Source organism: Pocillopora damicornis, chromosome 14, assembly GCF_964200805.1.
Source record: "Pocillopora damicornis chromosome 14, jaPocDami1.2, whole genome shotgun sequence".
Lineage (NCBI taxonomy): Eukaryota > Metazoa > Cnidaria > Anthozoa > Scleractinia > Pocilloporidae > Pocillopora > Pocillopora damicornis.
In genome coordinates, this window is record NC_142683.1 from 2226245 (window position 1) to 2244687 (window position 18443).

Below are 18443 nucleotides of genomic sequence, written 5' to 3' on the forward strand. Positions count from 1 at the left end.
TTCATCACAAAAAGAAAATGTTTAATCTCTTATGCTACAGTAGTTGCAAACAGTGCAATTGAAATATGAAGTAAAGAAAGTAACTTCCCTTGCACACTGCTGGCCGTATGAAAAAGAAAACACGCATATAACACTTTAAGAAATCAATGAATATCTAAATACAGCTTCTTTTAAGTAATAAGCCGGCTGGTGTGTGTAATTTCACAGCTGGCTCCATCAAATCCTTAAAACAATTTTACTGATGCAGGTAAAGCCACATAGAATGTGGCAGAGGTCGGTTTAATGCACGAAAGCTCCCCAATTTTAAAAACTTGAACTAATTACCAATGTAACAAACAATGCATGTGTAGTACTTTCTAAAGCTACGTCAAGTGAAAAAGAAAGTGTAAGGACAGTTCGTTTTTGAGAATGTGGTGGATCAGGTTTGAATTCCATTTGGCAGCCATCTTGGAATCAAGTACGGATAAGTCAAATAATTATCTTCCTTCCTCTTTCGGTTCTTTTCTTGCATTTGAGGCTGAATAACATTCATGAGGTAAGTGTAATAACCATTGACGAGTTTGACGGCCTCAGGATCAAGAAGTTCGTTGCCGTAGTCAAACAAGGAGTCAAAGCGGAACAGCGAAAGCATGTTACTAAAGCTGGCTTCGATCTGGGGAGTGAAAATAGAAAAAAAGTTAGTTTTGACTATCTGATGTTCAAACTTAATCAATGTTCTACTCATCGTCTTTCTATCAAGTGTATCATGGCTTTTTAAATCAGTGGAGTACCAACGCACTAATTCAATAAATTATTTGCTACCGGAGTGCCTGCCTGACTAACCGACTGGCATAAAGGTGGATTGTGTTTACTGACTGCCTGAGATAGGTGTTAATTGCTGACTCCCTATGTATGATTGACGGGCGTGTAGGTTTAAACACTGTTTGCCTATCTGGCTCCTTGGGTAAATTTCTAAATCAACAACTGACTGACGGCAACTCGGCATGCCACAGCCATAACTGGCGTACAGTCACATCACTGCGTATGAATAGAATGTCTGAGGAAAACAGAAACGCCAAAAATACCCTGAAGGAAAATTGTCCCTCGAAGCAGATGTTTATGCTACCGTAGAGAGCTCATAAACTGTAACAGACACGTTTTCCCCTTCCACCTTATTCATTTTTTCTGTTTGGAAAAACGTTGTGTACCATGCATTTCCGATGTGCCCCTGAGTACATTGTGTCGGGGAAGATCAATGAAGGAGCTAAATAATGATTTAGTCCAGATTCACGAAATTCAAACGTACGAGGACCGAGTCGCGATTTTTTTTAGTTTGCATCTGATTGGCTGAGAGGGTGGCACGAGTTTTCTAGACCAATCACAGCACACAGTAAAGCAAAACCAATGCAATCTCGGATTACTTTCAACACTCAGTTGAAAATTGCTCAAACGGCACAAGCTAAATCCACATGATTAAACCTGTGATCATGCCATATCCAGCGTATAGGTGTTCAATATGGTCGCACAACTTACGGAGGAAGTGTTTCTGTTTGGCAGACGTTGTACACCGTATTCGCCTTCCTTCAGCCTGGTATCGTTGTACAGTTTGGTTGGTAGGTTGGGAGTGTACAGACCATAGTCTGTCAGGGGATAGTTTACAGCAGCGTGTTGGAAGCTCAGTTGTGAGATAATGCGGGTCACAATGTCACAGAGCTCATCTTTAGTCGCAATCTTTGAGGGTAATCCTTTGACCTGTTAAAACGCAGAATAAAGCATTTTATGTAGCACTGCGAACTTAACGTATTTCAGTGTTTAAGTGATTGAAGTCCAGTATTAAGTTTGTTTTGTCTGTTTTTTGTGTGTTTTGTTTTCGTTTTCTAAGTTAGTTGAGAAATGTGTTAAAAGGAAACAAATCGTTAAACAAGGTCGCATCAGGTCACATTCTTTTGCTTTAATAGAATCTGTATCTTTTCGGAAAATCCCAACATGGCGACCATCTTCGATAACGCCTCGCCCCAGCAACGCCGTAACCCAGAATGTTTACAGTTGTGCCTCATCACAGGCTATCTCTTTAAGTTTTAATGATTTCAAAATGTTAAATGTAACACAATGTTATCTACAACGAAAACTCTTGGGAGAGGAATGTACGTCCGTTTGCCTAAGACGGTAACGTTACAATAATCGATGATTCAGACGCCAAAAACTGAGCTGACAACAGCAGGTACCCGCAGTTACACAGTGCACGCCATATATCCCTCCATCACTGGTCGAAGATCAAGATATTTAAGCAGACGAATTGTAGATATATAAAACCAAAGACAGCGAAAAACAAACCACTATAACAATCAGACTTTTTTACACTTACATAGATGCGGTGAAAAATCGTTTGAGTAGACAATTCACGGAGGAATGATCCAAACTCATAATCCTTTTTAACATCCTCATTGTCGTAATAATACCTGAGAAAACAGTACAATGCAAAACGTTTACTGACATTCCCTACTAGGTGTTTTCTAAGTTATAATTAGTGCTTTTTGTGGAGACAATTGAAAAAATCACCACTAAATTGGATATACATAGATGGAATGATTGTATGGTAAGACTAGAAGTCATCATCGACGCCCTGGCTGCTTTTGCAACTACAAACATTGTCTTCTAAAGGAGAGTCAAAAGTTAGTGTTTTAAACCCGTACCTAGTACACAAAGGCATATCCTGCCACAAGCTATCTGTTGCTATTTGATTGTGCACTCGACCAGAAATCAGAAGGTCTAAGGTTTGACTACTCATTGGGGACATTGGACATCGGACACAGTATCACTCTAACGCAAGGATCATACTCGGTATAAACATACCTTAGAAAGCTAACTTTTTAAGACGCTGCAGTGCTGCGTCGACAGGCATGTAAAATATATAGTTTTAAAATAGTCGACGTGAACTGCCATCGCGAGCGTAGGAAAGCTGGTGTCACGAGGTTTAGCCCTTTTCGGCGGAACTGTGTTGTTGCTGTTATCCCAACACCCAAGGTAGATGGGCTAACATTATTAAACTAACTAGTGTTCTTAGTGAGTTGGTCTTGATAACTAGGAGTTAGTTCAGAGCTACAATTTTTTCCAGTATTTTCCCGTGAAGTAATACTTACAAGTCGACGTAACCCTTCACCATATTTTCGATAATTTTCAAAATTTTCTCTCCATCATCACGGTAAGGATAGTACGGAAGAAGCTTCTTGTCATCGACTCCGCGTTTCTATTCATCCAAAAGAAATGAAAAAAGTCCACACTTGATTGTAAATGTATTACAGCACAACATACTCAATTTCCAAGCTATGTGTTTCCACAAAATTGCTCCTTTTAAAATTACTTTGCAAGCGCATGCACCGGGTTCGTAGGCCTATTCGTAGACTATTCTTGCTATGCTCGAGTTATAGTTAAATAAAACAGAATTCATTTTTGTTCTATTTATGTCGCTGCAGTTCTTTCCTTCCTTTTAAACAATAATTCAGGTAAGGTCATCATGTCAAAGACGCCATTAGAAATAATGGAGACTGGAGTACTATATATGGATCACCGTTTCAACTTGCATTTTGATTTGAGACGTGTAGTACATTATCTGTGAACGCTTTTCGAGTAAAATACTCGATCGAAGATGTCGTATTCATTTGGTATGATTTAAGGCTCCAACGTACATGTGTGTAACCGAATGTGAACAAAAAGGGGCGGCAGAAGAAGGCTTGATAAAAAGGGGAAAAGAAAAGAAGTATTAGGTACAAGTTTATTAAAGGACTGCATGAAAAAATATGAGTTCAATTTTTTCTTCTGCTTAGGCTCTTTTGTTGGAGAAAAGGGTTGACTGTCTATTCTTCATGCGAATATATAGTCTGAATATTGTGGTCAATAGGAATACATTTATATGTCTTTTAAGCCTGAAAAAGTGTTTTGGTTGACCGAAATGTTTTGAATTTTTATAGGTTGAAACGTTAAAGGGGGAAAACCGACGCATCACATACCTTTATTTCGTTTCTAAAATCTGTGACATCCCATGTGCTTAATTTATGTGCTTCTCTAAGAATTCGGGTGGTTCCTTCATTTCCAAATGCAAACAGCTGATCCATAAACTCTCCTTCGCCAACAAGTTTTGGAGCACCAATGGTATTTGGGACTGTCACGTCCCTGCAGTGATACTTTAAAATTTGATGAAGTGGATGAGAGGACGACAGGGTGCGTTTCAATACCACGCAAAATGGCTCCATCAAAAAATGAACCTTGTAAGACAAGCATTATGGTTAAACGTCGTGTGGTATAACTACTTTAAAACAGATCTATAAGAAATTTTCGATATAACGCGCGCTCTGATTGGTTGAAATAGCGTGCTCTATGAGAGTTTATATAATAAGCTCAGTAATGCACGCATTCTGATTGGTTCTCACTTATGATCTATTGGAGGACAGACGAATAGATGACGTCATCATTAAAATTTTTTTAAAATTCTTAATATATAAAACAAATAGATTCCAAGTTGCCGTGCGTCTGTTCAGTAATAGATCACAGAGGACGTCAAAATGTGGTAAGAACATCAGTGACACACTCGGCTGCGCCTCGTGTGCCACTTTTTTGTTCTTACCACATTTTGACGTCATCTCTGATCTATTACTGAACAGACAACCGGCAACTTGGAATCTATTTGTTAAATAGAGCACGGTGATTGAAAATTGGCGGGTAGAATTTTACTAATTTTTGCTTCGGCGTTATCTTGAAGAATTTGACCTAAAGTCAGCGAAAAGAAAACGATCTATTTGTCTAAAATAAAGATGGACTACGCGGAGACAATCATTAATCACAGTGGTGTTTAAAATGCTAGTAAATTGCAAGTAAAGAAACGTTTCCGTCAAACTGCCGATGAAAATACAGCACTCGAGTAGCGAAATAAACAAGTGTCTCTCGACCTAACGAACTCTTTAGTAAGTGGCGCTTCATTCATCACAGACGAAGTAATTACACTGTAAATGTAAAAATCAGCGAAAGGAAACAACACATGAGCTGTCTGCGTTTCTGAAAAAACGAGCTTTATTTTTGTGAAGATGTCGATAAAAGAGTATTGAAAAGCTTGCGTGAGGAGCGTACGCTCGTTCACCACAATAGCGATCTACGGTCATCTCAGTGGAGCAAACCTCAACAGTTACAATGCTCACTGTTCTAGTGATCCGTTTAACGATTGCTCTTGCATTCTCCCGATGTTCTGGGTGAAGCAGCCCAGTTGTTTTGCCCTTGTCGCCATTTCGGGCAATCCCTTTGCTGCCGTAAATTGTTCATCATTTCAAACTCAGCTCAGCAAATTAAAAGGTTTCAACAAAAGCTTCGAGCTCTTTCTTTCGCAATACGCCACAATTCAGCCGGATTTCATCGAACAATTGCCTTTTCCGATCCTATTTTTTGCATTAAATCGAAGGCACCCGTGGAATTCCCAGGAGTGCCTATAAAAAATTTCTAGTTGTGACATACCTTGCCAAGATGCTCCACAATTTGTGCATATCCGAGATCTGTAACCTGGACATTCAATTTGGCCAACATCCAGTTGTCATCATCATCAGGAGTGTATACAGATGAATCTGATGAGGAAAAGATGTTAGCTCAGCCAACTGGTTATTTCATTTACTATTTGCAAAACAGTACTAGATTTATTACTATTTACCTATACTTCATACTGTCTGCATGATTCATCCCAACTTAACAGACAGTTTAAATCAGACAGCAGATCTTTTTTTTTTTTCGTTGACTGACTTCCTCTTTCTTATAATTTCGTTCTTTTCAGGCTATTTTGACCTGCTTTTTTCCCTCAAAGTGATTTTTACCTGACTCAGAAATAATCCCATGACTACTTGGCCAGCAGTTTAGTCGTTTAAAAAAAAAGGAAATATAAAATGATCACATTTCCCAAACTATTCGATTTCCGAAGTACGGCGAAACAAGGCTAACAAGATTATGGCGGAAAGGTAATGTTTAGTAAATATTAACTTCCTAAATCTTTAATACACTGAACCTGGAGTGTAGTCCATTTGGATGGCTACAGGGACAAGATCATTGGTTTTTGTCAGGAAATCTTGCTTAGACGCAAACAGAGCAATGGGAGAGAGTGTGTCCCACATTGTCCTGTTGGGATCATTGTCAGTAAGGTCCACTTCTTCTCTGGGTAGGTCGTCACACAACTCGTAACGAAGAACGTAGACTCGACCCTGATAAATGGCCTGAAAACAAAAGATAGATAAATAAATTGATTAAAATTTATAAATAATTAGACAAATTAGTAAATGAATAGAGAAATAAATATCAAAACTGAACTTTAGAATGGAGCTTTCTCCAAACCCACTAGTTAGGCGACAGTTCTGGACTTAGTCTGTGTCCCCCCACGCAATTAGTCGGCTTAATTTACAAAAAAATAAAAATTATAATACCTTTGTTCTAAAGTTAAGCGCTTTAATAAGAAACTTTCCTTCGAACTGGTGCGGCTTAAGAAGTTGTATTTTAAAGCCTTTGGCTTTTATGTTTTGGACGGTAATAATACCTCTTCTAACGTGTCATCGCTTCCCAAAGCTTTTTGAACAGCACCTTCCCAGTCAAATTCTGGATTCAGTGTTTTATTGAGTGTGTCCCAATCCAACCCTACTGGACCTGGACGAGGATAAAGGAATGATTGAAAGAAAACAATGTAGGACATGTGCACACTTATTTTTATTTGTATTCGTTCCTGTCTTGTTATTATTGTTATCATCATCATCATCACCACCGTCATCATCATCATCATCATCATCATCGTCATTATTATCATTATATTCAATATGACTATTATCATCATAGTGATTACCCTTTATCATCATCATCATCATCATTACCATCACCATCATCCATATAATCATAATCAATATCAGTTTTCTTGCCATAATCACTAGAAGATGGATGACAGTTATTTACATTGTTCTTTTCATATCATTACTGCTGAAAGAAAGTGTAAGAGCCGGCAAAGAGCCAGCGTTTGAAAAAACCTATCGAGTACGAACCAAAGTTGAAAAGTGGCTAAAAAAAGTTATTAATGTTTTTCTGTAGCTTGAAAGATGGTAATTGTTCTTCTAGCGACACCATTATTAAAGAAAGTTTTACCAGCTTTGAGAGTCACTCGTCTCAGTGACATAGGGTTGATTCCTGCCATCATCATCATCATCATCATCATCATCATCGTCATTATTATCATTATATTCAATATGACTATTATCATCATAATGATTACCCTTTATCATCATCATCATCATCATCATCATCATTACCATCACCATCATCCATATAATCATAATCAATATCAGTTTTCTTGCCATAATCACTAGAAGATGGATGACAGTTATTTACATTGTTCTTTTCATATCATTACTGCTGAAAGAAAGTGTAAGAGCCGGCAAAGAGCCAGCGTTTGAAAAAACCTATCGAGTACGAACCAAAGTTGAAAAGTGGCTAAAAAAAGTTATCAATGTTTTTCTGTAACTTGAAAGATGGTAATTGTTCTTCTAGCGACACCATTATTAAAGGAAGTTTTACCAGCTTTGAGAGTCACTCGTCTCAGTGACATAGGGTTGATTCCTGCCAGACGCTGTTGAGTGAAGAACCTGTCACTTATCCACGTAGTCTTGTCGTCATTAAAGGCTTCGTACTTCGATGGCCGCCTGTTATTAACCTTGAAGAAAAAAACACAGAGGTTTGTTCTAAGACTGAAGAATTCTTAGTCGCCAGTTCGAATGATTCAGTACATAAGCTAAATCACATGCTATACATGTATGTGTATAGCTTACCTAAGCTTTCGTTTAAAGCTGGTGTTGTATATTTTTTTGTCCATTAGCTTACACCAAGAAGCTTTGTCCGTCCATACTGACCATTAAATCTTTGTAGCAGTAATAGCTACAGAGGTGGATAGAGTACTAGTAGTAGTACTAGTAGTAGTAGTAGTAGTTCTACTAGTAGTAGTAGTAGTAGTAGTAGTAGTAATAGTAGTAGTAGTAGTAGTAGTAATAGTACTAGTAGTGTTAGTACTAGTAGTAGTAGTAGTAGTAGTAGTAGTAATAGTAGTAGTAGTAGTAGTAATAGTACTAGTAGTAGTACCAGTAGTAGTAGTACTAGTAGTAGTAGTAGTAGCAGTAGTAGTAGTAGTACTAGTACTAGTACTAGTAGTAGTACTGGTAGTAGTAGTAGTACTACTACTACTAGTAGTAGTGGTAGTAGTAGTAGTAGTAGTAATAGTAGTAGTAGTAATAGTAGTAGTAGTAGTACTAGTAGTAGTAGTAATAGTAGTAGTAGTAGTACTAGTAGTAGTAGTAGTAGTAGTAATAGTACTAGTAGCAGTAGTAGTAGCAGTACTAGTAGTAGTACTAGCACTAGTACTAGTAGTAGTAGTAGTAGTAGTACTAGTAGTAGTAGAAATAAACTTTATTTGCATGACCATAACATTTTACAGTGTTGCAAAAGGAAAACTGATTAATAACAAAACAAGGCTAATAATACTCTAATATTCTTCTTAGATACATTTCTTTTATTTGATATCGATAATGTATTACGTATATTTATACATGTGGATATAAACTTTATAACTATCTTGGTTACGCTGCAGTCATTAGAATTCATAAGAAGGTTTAAGCTTTCGTAGGTCGATTTTCTTTCGATGTCAGGTATTATTTCATTGATTCGATTTAAGAAATTTGTCACTGCAAAGTGTATCTATTGCACTGAAACAAGAAATTATTTTCATTTTCTACTTGATTTGATTTGCACAATGGGCAAAATCTCCTTTCTCTGGGTATATTATCATATCGACCAACTTCAATCATAAGTTAGTGATTACTAATCCTAAACTTCACTAAAGTTCGTCTCTCATTAAAATTTCTCAGCTGGTGTAAATAATCAGATAAAGAGTATTCCTCTTTAAAAACTTTGTAAAATTCAATTTTTTCAGAATGTTTAAGGCTATGGCGCCATAAAAATATATATTTTTCTTTTATAGTAGTTGTATATTGCTAATTTGATCGTTATCAAAAGATTCAGGACCTAAGTTAGATGAACGGTATTGTGCTATCATGCTCATAAAATTGGAATAAAATCCCGAGTTATAAAAGAGATGTAGATTCTTCGACATAAGAAAAGATTGTTTTACTATAGATTCATCATCTTTGTTTTTTAAATAAACAAAATATTTCGTAATTTTTTCATTAATTGGAATAGTTAGAGGTAATCTTCCAAGTTTAGCTCTACAGGCTAAGTTCGAGGCCTTATTGTTTACTTCTTGGTAACGTTTGCTGAACTGGAGATGAATTTTTTCTATCGGGGAACTATCCCATTTTTTGAAATCCTGTTTAGTATACATACCCCATACCTCACTGTTGTAGCTTAAGATCGGAAATATCATAGTGTCAAAAATCTGCAATGCGGTATTAGGGTGAAGTCTATCAAGAAGTGTATGTTTTCGTATACTGGAGAATGCGTGTAAGGCTTTTTCTTTTAAGTGTTCGGTTGCAAGGGTAAAGTTTCCAGTTGGAGTTAAACGTGTGCCTAAATAGGTGTATTCTTGAACAATTTCAATTGTCTCGAAGCCTATCTTGAAACTTATATCAACGGATTTCCTTCAGCGTTTTTGAAATCTCATTGTTTTAGTTTTTTCGGAGTTATTTGAAGCATCCATGCTTTGTAATATTAAGAAAGCGTATTCAAACAGTTTTGCAATGCTATTTTGGATCTTGATAGGATAATCAAATCATCTACATATAATAATGAATTTATTTTGGTTCTCAAAAAGCAAAGAATTTCAGACCGAAAAATCTCTGCAACTCGACGAACTAACACTGAATCCCGACAAAGCATCGTTTTGGAGTTGTTTGAAATCTAGGAACGATACTGTCGCCCAAAATGCTCCCGCCCCAATCTCGGAAGAAACTTGGCTAAAACGCTTTCAATCTTTACATTCTAATGAATGAAGAAGTCTATACAGAGCTACAGTCATTAGAAAAATATCAAGAAAAACTTAACTATTTAAATCATGAGATAAGCGAGCAAGAAATACGTCAAGCAGTGAAGAAATTGAAAAATAAGAAATCTCCTTTCTTTGACAAAATAAGAAGAAAGAAGAAAATAAGAAACGAAATGATCAAATCGAGCCTTGAATCACTTCTGCCTGTTTACATCAAACTTTTAACCTCATTTTACAATGTGGAAAAATACTAGATATTTGGTGTCAAGGCCTTATAAGCCCAATCTATAAATCGGGTGACAAGAGTGACCCAACAAACTATATAGGCAATGTGTATCTAGTTGCCAGTAGTATGTAGTAGTAGTATTATGTAGTAGTGGTAGTAGTATGTAGTAGTAGTAGTAGTAATCAATAAACAAACAAACAAACAAACAAACAAAAAGTTAGTCATACCCCTCCAGCCATCGCAGACATTTCAAAGAACTTTGACAAAATCTGGTAGTTGACGTTGTGGCTCATTTCTTCATCGGTGGTTTTATTGAACAAACTATTGTAAACGATACCGCTTAAGTCGGCGGTAAGGAGAGTTTGAAGGTATCCCTCTAAATAAAACCTTGTGAAGGGATTTATGAAATCACGACCAATTAGTGTCAGCGGGTCCAAATTTAACAGAGCGTATCCATAGGGGCTAAATTTCAACTTCCATTTTCCTTTCATCTCGAGAAGTTCCATAAACCTCTTGACTTTGCAAACAAAGTTACTCCTTTGAGGAAGAGAGACACTGCATTCCAGAAGCAATCCGAGCCTTAAAAAGAAAAGATTATTTGCGTGACTATAAACTTTACAGTATTGCTAAAGCTTATACAATTATTCTAAGTTGTATTCGAAAATCAAATTACATCGATAACAATTCGTCTTGAAAATTGAAGCAAGATGTAATAAATCTTAATTCTAAATTACGAACATAATTAGAAAAATTCATTAATTCTGTGGTGTGTTGATTGACAGGTAACTGCCTAATATTTGGAATCAAAGTCTGTATTTAATTGTAAAAAGTATACCTTATTAATGAGTATTTGGAACATGGAAAAGAAAATGGATTTCGTCTTCGATCTGATTAATTAGATCCTCAGACTTGGCAGAGTCAATAATCTGTAGAGATTTGGTTGTATCTGCCAAGTTCAATCATGAGTTTTTGATTGCTTCTGCGTGGTTCAGTCAAGACCCTTCTTTCAGATGTTCTTGTAGTTAGGTCTAGATAATATAATGTGGAGGAGCATATTCGATTTTAAAAATTATATAAAATCCTAGTTTTTGAGAATAGTGAAGGGTTTGTTGCCAATATGAAATATATTTCTGTTTCATTAAACTTACGAAGTGTCTGATTTCAGCGGTGTCTAATAAATCAGGGTCTTGGTGACTAAGATTAAAGTATTCGGACATCTCCATAAGCCTAGAGTGAAAGCTATTTTTACCAGAGGCGCGAAGATCTAATGACATCAAGAAGACTGTTTAACAATGGAGTCTTCGTGTTTACTTTGGAGTTATAGAATGTCTAGGTATCATTTGCAAAACTGTAGATGCGTTTTTTTTTCAATTTGTGAGTTATCCCACGCCTTAAATTTAGACTTAGTTTACACAGCCCAGATTTCAATGTTGTAAGTCAGAATCGGGGAGATCATTGTATCAAAATTTTAATATGGTTTGAGCTTGCTAAAATTCGTGTATCTTCTTAGACTGAAAAGAGCATGAAGTGCTTTCTCTTTTAGGTGGTCAAGTGTTACTGAAAAATTTCCTTATGAAGAAATTCGAGTTTTTAAGTACGTTTATTATATACTCAACAAAATATCGCGTTTCTGATTGGTCAATGATGAATGCATAAATAGGTTATAGAGTGCAATAGAGGTTATAGAGTGCAATACGGAGAAGTTGCCATGGAAACACCGGGGAAGCGCCAAATTTGAACACCAAATTATAAAAAAATCGAGAATATAATAAATAAAAAATCGTATGAACCTGCTCGTGCATTTCGTGATTTATGGTCACTCGTGATGTTTTGAAAGTTCTCAAATTGCACTCGCCTACGGCTCGTGCAATTTTGAGAACTTTCAAAACATCACTCGTGCCCATAAATCACGAAATGCACTCGCGTTCATACGATTTCCTATACATACACGGTGCTCTTGCACAACATCAATAATTTGGTTATCTATATAAAATCAAAATTCAGTGCGTTTTCTTGCGCGTTTTTTAAATAACACAATCTTGTTTTGGTTTTTTTTTGGGAGGGGGGATTTATACCTAATATCTACGAGCTGCAGTAGGAAGATAGTGTTAAGACAATTTTGTAGTCCTGTTTTAGATCGCGATAATATGATCAAATCATCTGCAATATAGAAGGGAATTTAATTTTTCGCCGTTTGGTAGAACAAAAGGGTCAGATAAAGTATGTTGAAAGGAGAATGGTAGATTAATGATACAAAGATTAAAGAGCAATGGACTAAAAATACAACCATGGCGTACACCTCTTGCTTACTGAAAGGATCTTGTTTTCTTTTGACCAGTTTTGATTGAACATGAAGATTTGGAATAAAGGCTTTTAATCAAACTATAAAAGCAGCCTCACAGATTGATCGTGCCAGACTGAGTCAAAAGCCTTCCTGAAATCAACAAAACAAGCATAGACTTTTTCATTGTGATTATGATCGCGTTTGTCTATCAAGGTTCGTTGTGTAAAAATATGGTCTGCTGTACAATTTTATTGGTGGAAAGCCAATCTGAGATTTGTGAAGTATATTACGAGAAACGACACGCTCTAGAAGTCTTTGGTATAAGATGGAGCAAAAAAGTTTTCCCAGGCAGCTTGAAACACAGATACCACGGTAATTGGACGGGTTACTTCTTCCACGTACCTGATTTCTAAATCGGTGAAATGAGACCACCACACACGGCCTGAGGCATGGTGCCCGAATAAATAATTGCATTAACAAGTTTGTAATATACGGGCAACATATCATTAAGACTGGCGTTAATCATTTTATTTTTAATTTTATCTAAAAAGGGAGATTTTATATTCTTCAATTTTTTAACAGCTGTGCGTATTTCATTTTCGGTAATCAAGTAATCTAAACGACGAGACTGCTTTTTTACGATCTTCTTGTTCCCGTAATTCATCACAAATGAACTGTTGAGCGGGATTAGGCTGTGCATTGGAATGAACGGACTGGAAATACGACTGCCAATTTTCTTCCGAGACTAAAGGAGCATGTTTTGCTTTCATGGTGTCATCCATTGACTCAAGACATTTCCAAAATTTTGTCATATCTGTATTTTTTGCAGAATCTTCCAAGTGAAGAATTTTGGCATTGTACTATTCGTTCTTTTTAGAGTGGAGCAATGTTTTGTATTGTGTTAGAACGGCGTGGTACTCCTCACGTAAAATGAGATCCAAGGGATCTCTGTGTTTTTGGTTCTTAATTCGTGTCTTCCAAAGCTACATTCCCTAACAAACCATTTTCATACTCGAAACGCTTTTGTTTTAAGTCAATTTAATTTTTGAACATTGTTTAGCGATTGTGATGAGAATATTTTCTACTTTTTCAAGCCAAGTGTTCACGTCGTGAATTTGTGTTCTGTCGCTTATGTACTCCCGTATTAGAGTTTGGAGGACTGGAGAACGTCTGCAATCTTTGAATTTTTGTGTGAATCATTTTCCTAAACAAATGCTTTGATTATCGCATAATTACACGAACACGAAGTCCGTGCCATATGCGCCTTCTAAACAAAATGGGCATGCCTTTGTAACGAAAACCATGACATGCCCATAGTAAAATTAGACGTATTAACTAATTCTTTCTTTAATATGTTCATTTAACAGTGATGTATGGAATACGGTTATAACTTATGAGTCTAACGCTAAAAATTTTCGTTTGCTTATTTTGTTTTTGTTTATTTTTCTTTCGCTATGTTTGGTTTTGCGCCCACTTTTGTTTGTGATGATTAAAATATATTTATATTTTCTTCTCTAGTATACGCTGGTTGTTTATGTTTATACGTGTTGTGCCGATTTGTAATTGAGAATTATATGTATTTAAAAACTTGTTTTCAGTCATACTAAATTCACGTCGTCCCTCGCCAGGCTTGATGTGTTACTTACAATTTAGCCATTTTTTGAATCCATTCCAAGTCTTTAACTGATATGTCCATCTTCGGTACCATCTTGGCCGCGCCACGCGTATCGTTCTGGCCAGACGACAAACTAGGAAAAAAATTTATGAAAAATATCTTGTATTATACTCTTTTTTATAAGAACCTTTTTTAATTAGAACGGAGAGGCTGAGATTAACCAAAATTTTAAGAACGTATTGAGAACATTCCTCAGGCTGAGGGTCGATTAAGAACGTTATTTTGCCCATCTGTATATTAAATGACAAGCATAAAATAAAGGTGACAAAAAAAAAGGAAGCTCACCGAAATACTTAAGGGCACGTTTTGTATAACATTAACAGTGGTTTTCTTACTTCATGACGCACATCTCTCGGTTTGTAATAATCAGCAGTTCTTATTTATAACTGTTCCAAAATAACTTAAATCCACACCGTTAAAGTCATCAAGATTGTTGTATACATATAGTATACGCCGGTTGTTTATGTTAATAGGTGTTGTGCCGATTTGTAATTGAGAATTATATGTGTTTAAAAACTTGTTTTCAGTTATACTAAATTCACGTCGTCCCTAGCCAGGCTTGATGTGTTACTTACAATTTAGCCATTTTTTTAATCCTTTCCAAGTCTTTATCTGACATGTCCATCATCGGTACTTTCTTAACTGCGTGAGGCTTATCGTCTTGGCCAGACGACAAACTAGGAAAAAAATTAAAGAAAAATATCTTGTATTATACTCTTTTTTATAAGAACCTTTTTTATTAAAACAGAAAGGCTGAGATTAACCACAATTTTTAAGAACGTATTGAGAACATTCCTCAGGCTGAGGGTCGATTAAGAACGTTATTTTGCTCATCTGTATATTAAATGACAAGAATAAAATAAAGGTAACAAAAAAAAGAAAGCTCACAGAAATACTTAAGAGCACGTTTTGTATAACATTAACAGTGGTTTCCTTACTTCATGACGCACATCTCTCGGTTTGTAATAATCAGCAGTTCTTATTTATAACTGTTTCAAAATAACTTAAATCCACACCATTGAGGTTATCGAGATTGTTGTATACGTATAGTATACGCTGGTTGTTTATGTTAATAGGTGTTGTGCCGATTTATAATTGAGAATTATATGTGCTTAAAAACTTGTTTTCAGTTATATTTAATTCTCGTCGTGCCTCGCCAGGCTTGATGTGTTACTTACAATTTAGCCTTTTTTTTAATCCATTCCAAGTCTTCATCTGAAATGTCCATTATCGGTACTCTCTTGACTGCGTGACGCTTATCGTCCTGGCCAGACGACAAACTAGGAAAAAAATTAATGAAAAAGATCTTGTATTATACTCTTTTTTATAAGAACCTTTTTTATTAAAGCGGAAAGGCTGAGATTTACCAAACTTTTAAGAACGTTTTAAGAACATTCCTCAGGCTGAGGGTCGATTAAGAACGATATTTTGCTCATCTGTATATTAAATGACAAGAATAAAATAAAGGTAACTGAAAAAGGAAGTTCACAGAAATACTTAAGTGCACGTTTTTTATAACATTAACAGTGGCTTTCTTACTTCACGAGGCACATCTCTCGGTTTGTAATAATCAGCAGTTCTTATTTATAACTGTTCCAAAATCACTTAAATCTAAACCGTTAAAGTCATCAAGTGATACAAAGCATTATCAAGGTAGTTGATAGGTATCCTGATCACATCCACATTGATTTATGAAATACTGTATACCATGCAAATTCAAGAACATCTTAAGAAAGTTTTGAGCCTCAAATCGCAAAAAAAGAACGTTCAGCCTCAGCTCCAACAGTAGACGTTCTTATTAAAAAAAAAAATTGAGAATACCAAAATTATTGTAAGATGAGATTTGAGCTGTGGTGTACGAGGCGGGAAACAGAAAGAAATGAAAATAATAAATAAATGAAGTAAATTAAATAAAATAAACGAAAAATCTCAACAATGCATAATACTGAAAAGGTGCCGAGCTTCGTGACTGCCAATTTGTTAACTTCTCATTTTACCACTTATCGTTTTGCTGTGCAAATCACCGCAAAGGTTTCTATTTTGCTTGTAAATTCTGCGTGGCAGTTGAGATCAGACATGTGGGAAATGGGCTCAGACATGCAGAATTTCTTCACATGCTCGAGCTGGAACGTTTGTCGCAGGTTAATCCTGTAATTCCAATGCAAGTTCTACCAAGAAACAAAGCTGTTACAATACAAACAAGTAAATGTGGGTTTGATGTCCTCGAGCAATGCGTCCCCGAAATAGGGCTTTAAGTTTCCTTTTAACCATGGCTTCTACGAATTTGTTTTCGAGCTCGCTGTTGTCGGCGTCCTTATTCTTAAGATCTTAATTTAATGAGGTCTCCACCCCTTATATTCGAATTCCGTGCGCCTGTGGTTTTTAAGCAAGCAGTTATTCTAATTTGAAGATATTTATTTGCAAATAGCTATTTCGGAACTAGTTTTAATAGAATTACAAAAAAAGTGATAAGATTGATAAGATTAAAAAATAGTACTGGTTTTATAAATCGAAGAGTTGGAAGCTCCCTATCATAACAAGGAATATTTTAATTACACGAAAGAAAATTTACCTCGAAACTGCACCATAACAGGCGACTATGAATACTATACCAAGCAAAATATTCGCGTTCATAACTGACACCGAAATTGCTCACTGTCTGTATGTGGCCTTTGTTGTCTCAGGACTTGAAGCCTGCTGTTTCTTGGCAGTCAGTGAACCTATTTTTCAGGCAAAGAAATTTCATAGGTCAAATACAAACTGTATGTCTATATATAGTGAACTATCGGCCCACTTTGTAAATCACAGCTTTATATTTTGGTTTAGCTCCTAGGTGGCAATTATTGAGATTGGACTGGTGGCGACATCAAGTTAAATTGGCAGGGGGGCTTATTATTCGTGTGTAGCGAAGTGGAAAATAGCAAGGCAAAGAGCGCCACCTTGTTAGCCTTTTGCCTCTGTTTCAAGACGAGTCTACGTGCACCATTCAAATGATAATACGTTTCACTCGATCCCATGCCCATTTTCATGTAAATCAAACTCATTTTCATTTGAATGGTTTGTACTTGGACTCGTTTTTAAACGGAGGCAAAAGGCAACTCGGAAATAGCCTATTACGCATGGCGTCATTTGTGAATGTCTACGACCAAGGGTGGTGTGACAGGGAGTGAAAAGTTTTTTTGTGAAAAGACTCGTCTTACTTTGTGAATTTTTAACCATAAACCATTTACTTCTCTTATGTCTATTTAAACGAAAAGAAATACAGATGATTGAAAAAGAAAAAAGAGCAATTGAAACAACTGTTCTACAAGCCCTTTAAATGACTCAAATTGAAATTAAAATTGCTACCTGTCAGCTTCGATCGATTCAAACCAAGCGATGAAGCGTGGAAAAATTAACGCGAAGAATTTATGGAAACAAGACATTACAAAAAATGTACATATTTTTGTTCTAAACTTTGATTGCATCACGCGCAACATAGCCCAAATTCAATTTTTCCGAGTGTGCTGTCATACGCTATTTTTTGTGTTTGGCAGAATCCGAATGTTAAGGCCCTGTGAAATTTTAGAAATGCGTCTCACTAGCTGTCCGTAAGATATACGTTATCAAGAAATTTTAGACTTCAGCTGCCAAAATGTTTAGTGGAATTGTAGCATCTTCTACACCCAGTCATATTTACAACCGCATCGAATGAATCAACCTATTTACGGCAAAATAAACTCAGGTAGATTTAGTTACAACTGGAAAAATGATTCACGAAAGTTACAATTTACAAAACACACACATTAATGAAAATACTTTATATATCAATTCCTATAAGTTAATAGACAGGCCCACTCACCTTCGATCGGAGCTATGAACTGACCAGAAGCTGTTTACACCCGGAGAGGTGGAATAACAACTGTGGTAAGTAAATGGTAGCGTTGGTTTTTATGACTGTTACTGACTGTATTGTTTGCCCAAGGTGACACTTCAATAAACTATTGTCATCAGGCATTAATTTTCATCAAGATCCGACATGCCATGAAATAAATGAAAAAGTACATTGTAGTCTTCTCATGGTGTGTCACGGATGGGAGACCATAAAACGGCGCGACGCCCACAGCTTATACTTAAAAATATCGATTTGAAATTCTTGGATCGACCTAAGCAACAAGTTTATTAACTACTTGACTGCCCCTTAATTTAGCCCCAATAAGTATACCATGAAGGAAGGTGATACCAGTTTTTTGTTTTCAAATGTATCATTCCAGATTTTTTATTGGGTGCCGCCAGACTTGCTGTG

At 36.1% G+C, this 18443-nt stretch overlaps 1 protein-coding gene across 4 annotated transcripts; it reads right to left on the reverse strand.

The window, feature by feature from the left end:
- Positions 1-18135, reverse strand: LOC149033952 (allene oxide synthase-lipoxygenase protein-like). 4 transcript variants are annotated; one of them, XM_089193879.1, is made up of 15 exons: positions 18000-18135; positions 16731-16878; positions 15337-15438; positions 14734-14835; positions 14130-14231; positions 10427-10778; positions 7561-7696; positions 6539-6645; positions 6017-6221; positions 5479-5585; positions 3987-4241; positions 3120-3226; positions 2345-2438; positions 1513-1731; positions 1-652 (listed from the first exon to the last, which is right to left on the reverse strand). In XM_089193879.1, the coding sequence occupies exons 2-15, from the start codon at positions 16790-16792 to the stop codon at positions 419-421; spliced, it is 2184 nt and encodes a 727-aa protein (XP_089050005.1). In that variant the 5' UTR covers positions 16793-16878; positions 18000-18135; the 3' UTR covers positions 1-418. The 4 variants fall into 4 exon arrangements, with proteins under 4 accessions (XP_089050005.1, XP_089050007.1, XP_089050006.1 ...); XM_089193881.1 differs by lacking the exon at positions 14130-14231 and having other exon boundaries at positions 18000-18134; XM_089193880.1 differs by lacking the exon at positions 15337-15438 and having other exon boundaries at positions 18000-18109.
- Between the last annotated feature and the right edge of the window lie 308 nt (positions 18136-18443).

What these genes read in the sequence shown, in the direction of transcription:
- LOC149033952 (XM_089193879.1), bottom strand. Translation starts at nt 16,792, where the DNA reads ATGAACGCGAATATTTTGCTTGGTATAGTATTCATAGTCGCCTGTTAT. An exon ending in ATTCAAAAAATGGCTAAATT is followed by an intron (nt 10,779 to 14,129) that starts GTAAGTAACACA and finishes TTTCTTTTTAAG; the next exon opens with GCTCGGATTGCTTCTGGAAT. An exon ending in GTGAAGGGTTACGTCGACTT is followed by an intron (nt 2,439 to 3,119) that starts GTAAGTATTACT and finishes CTGTTTTCTCAG; the next exon opens with GTATTATTACGACAATGAGG.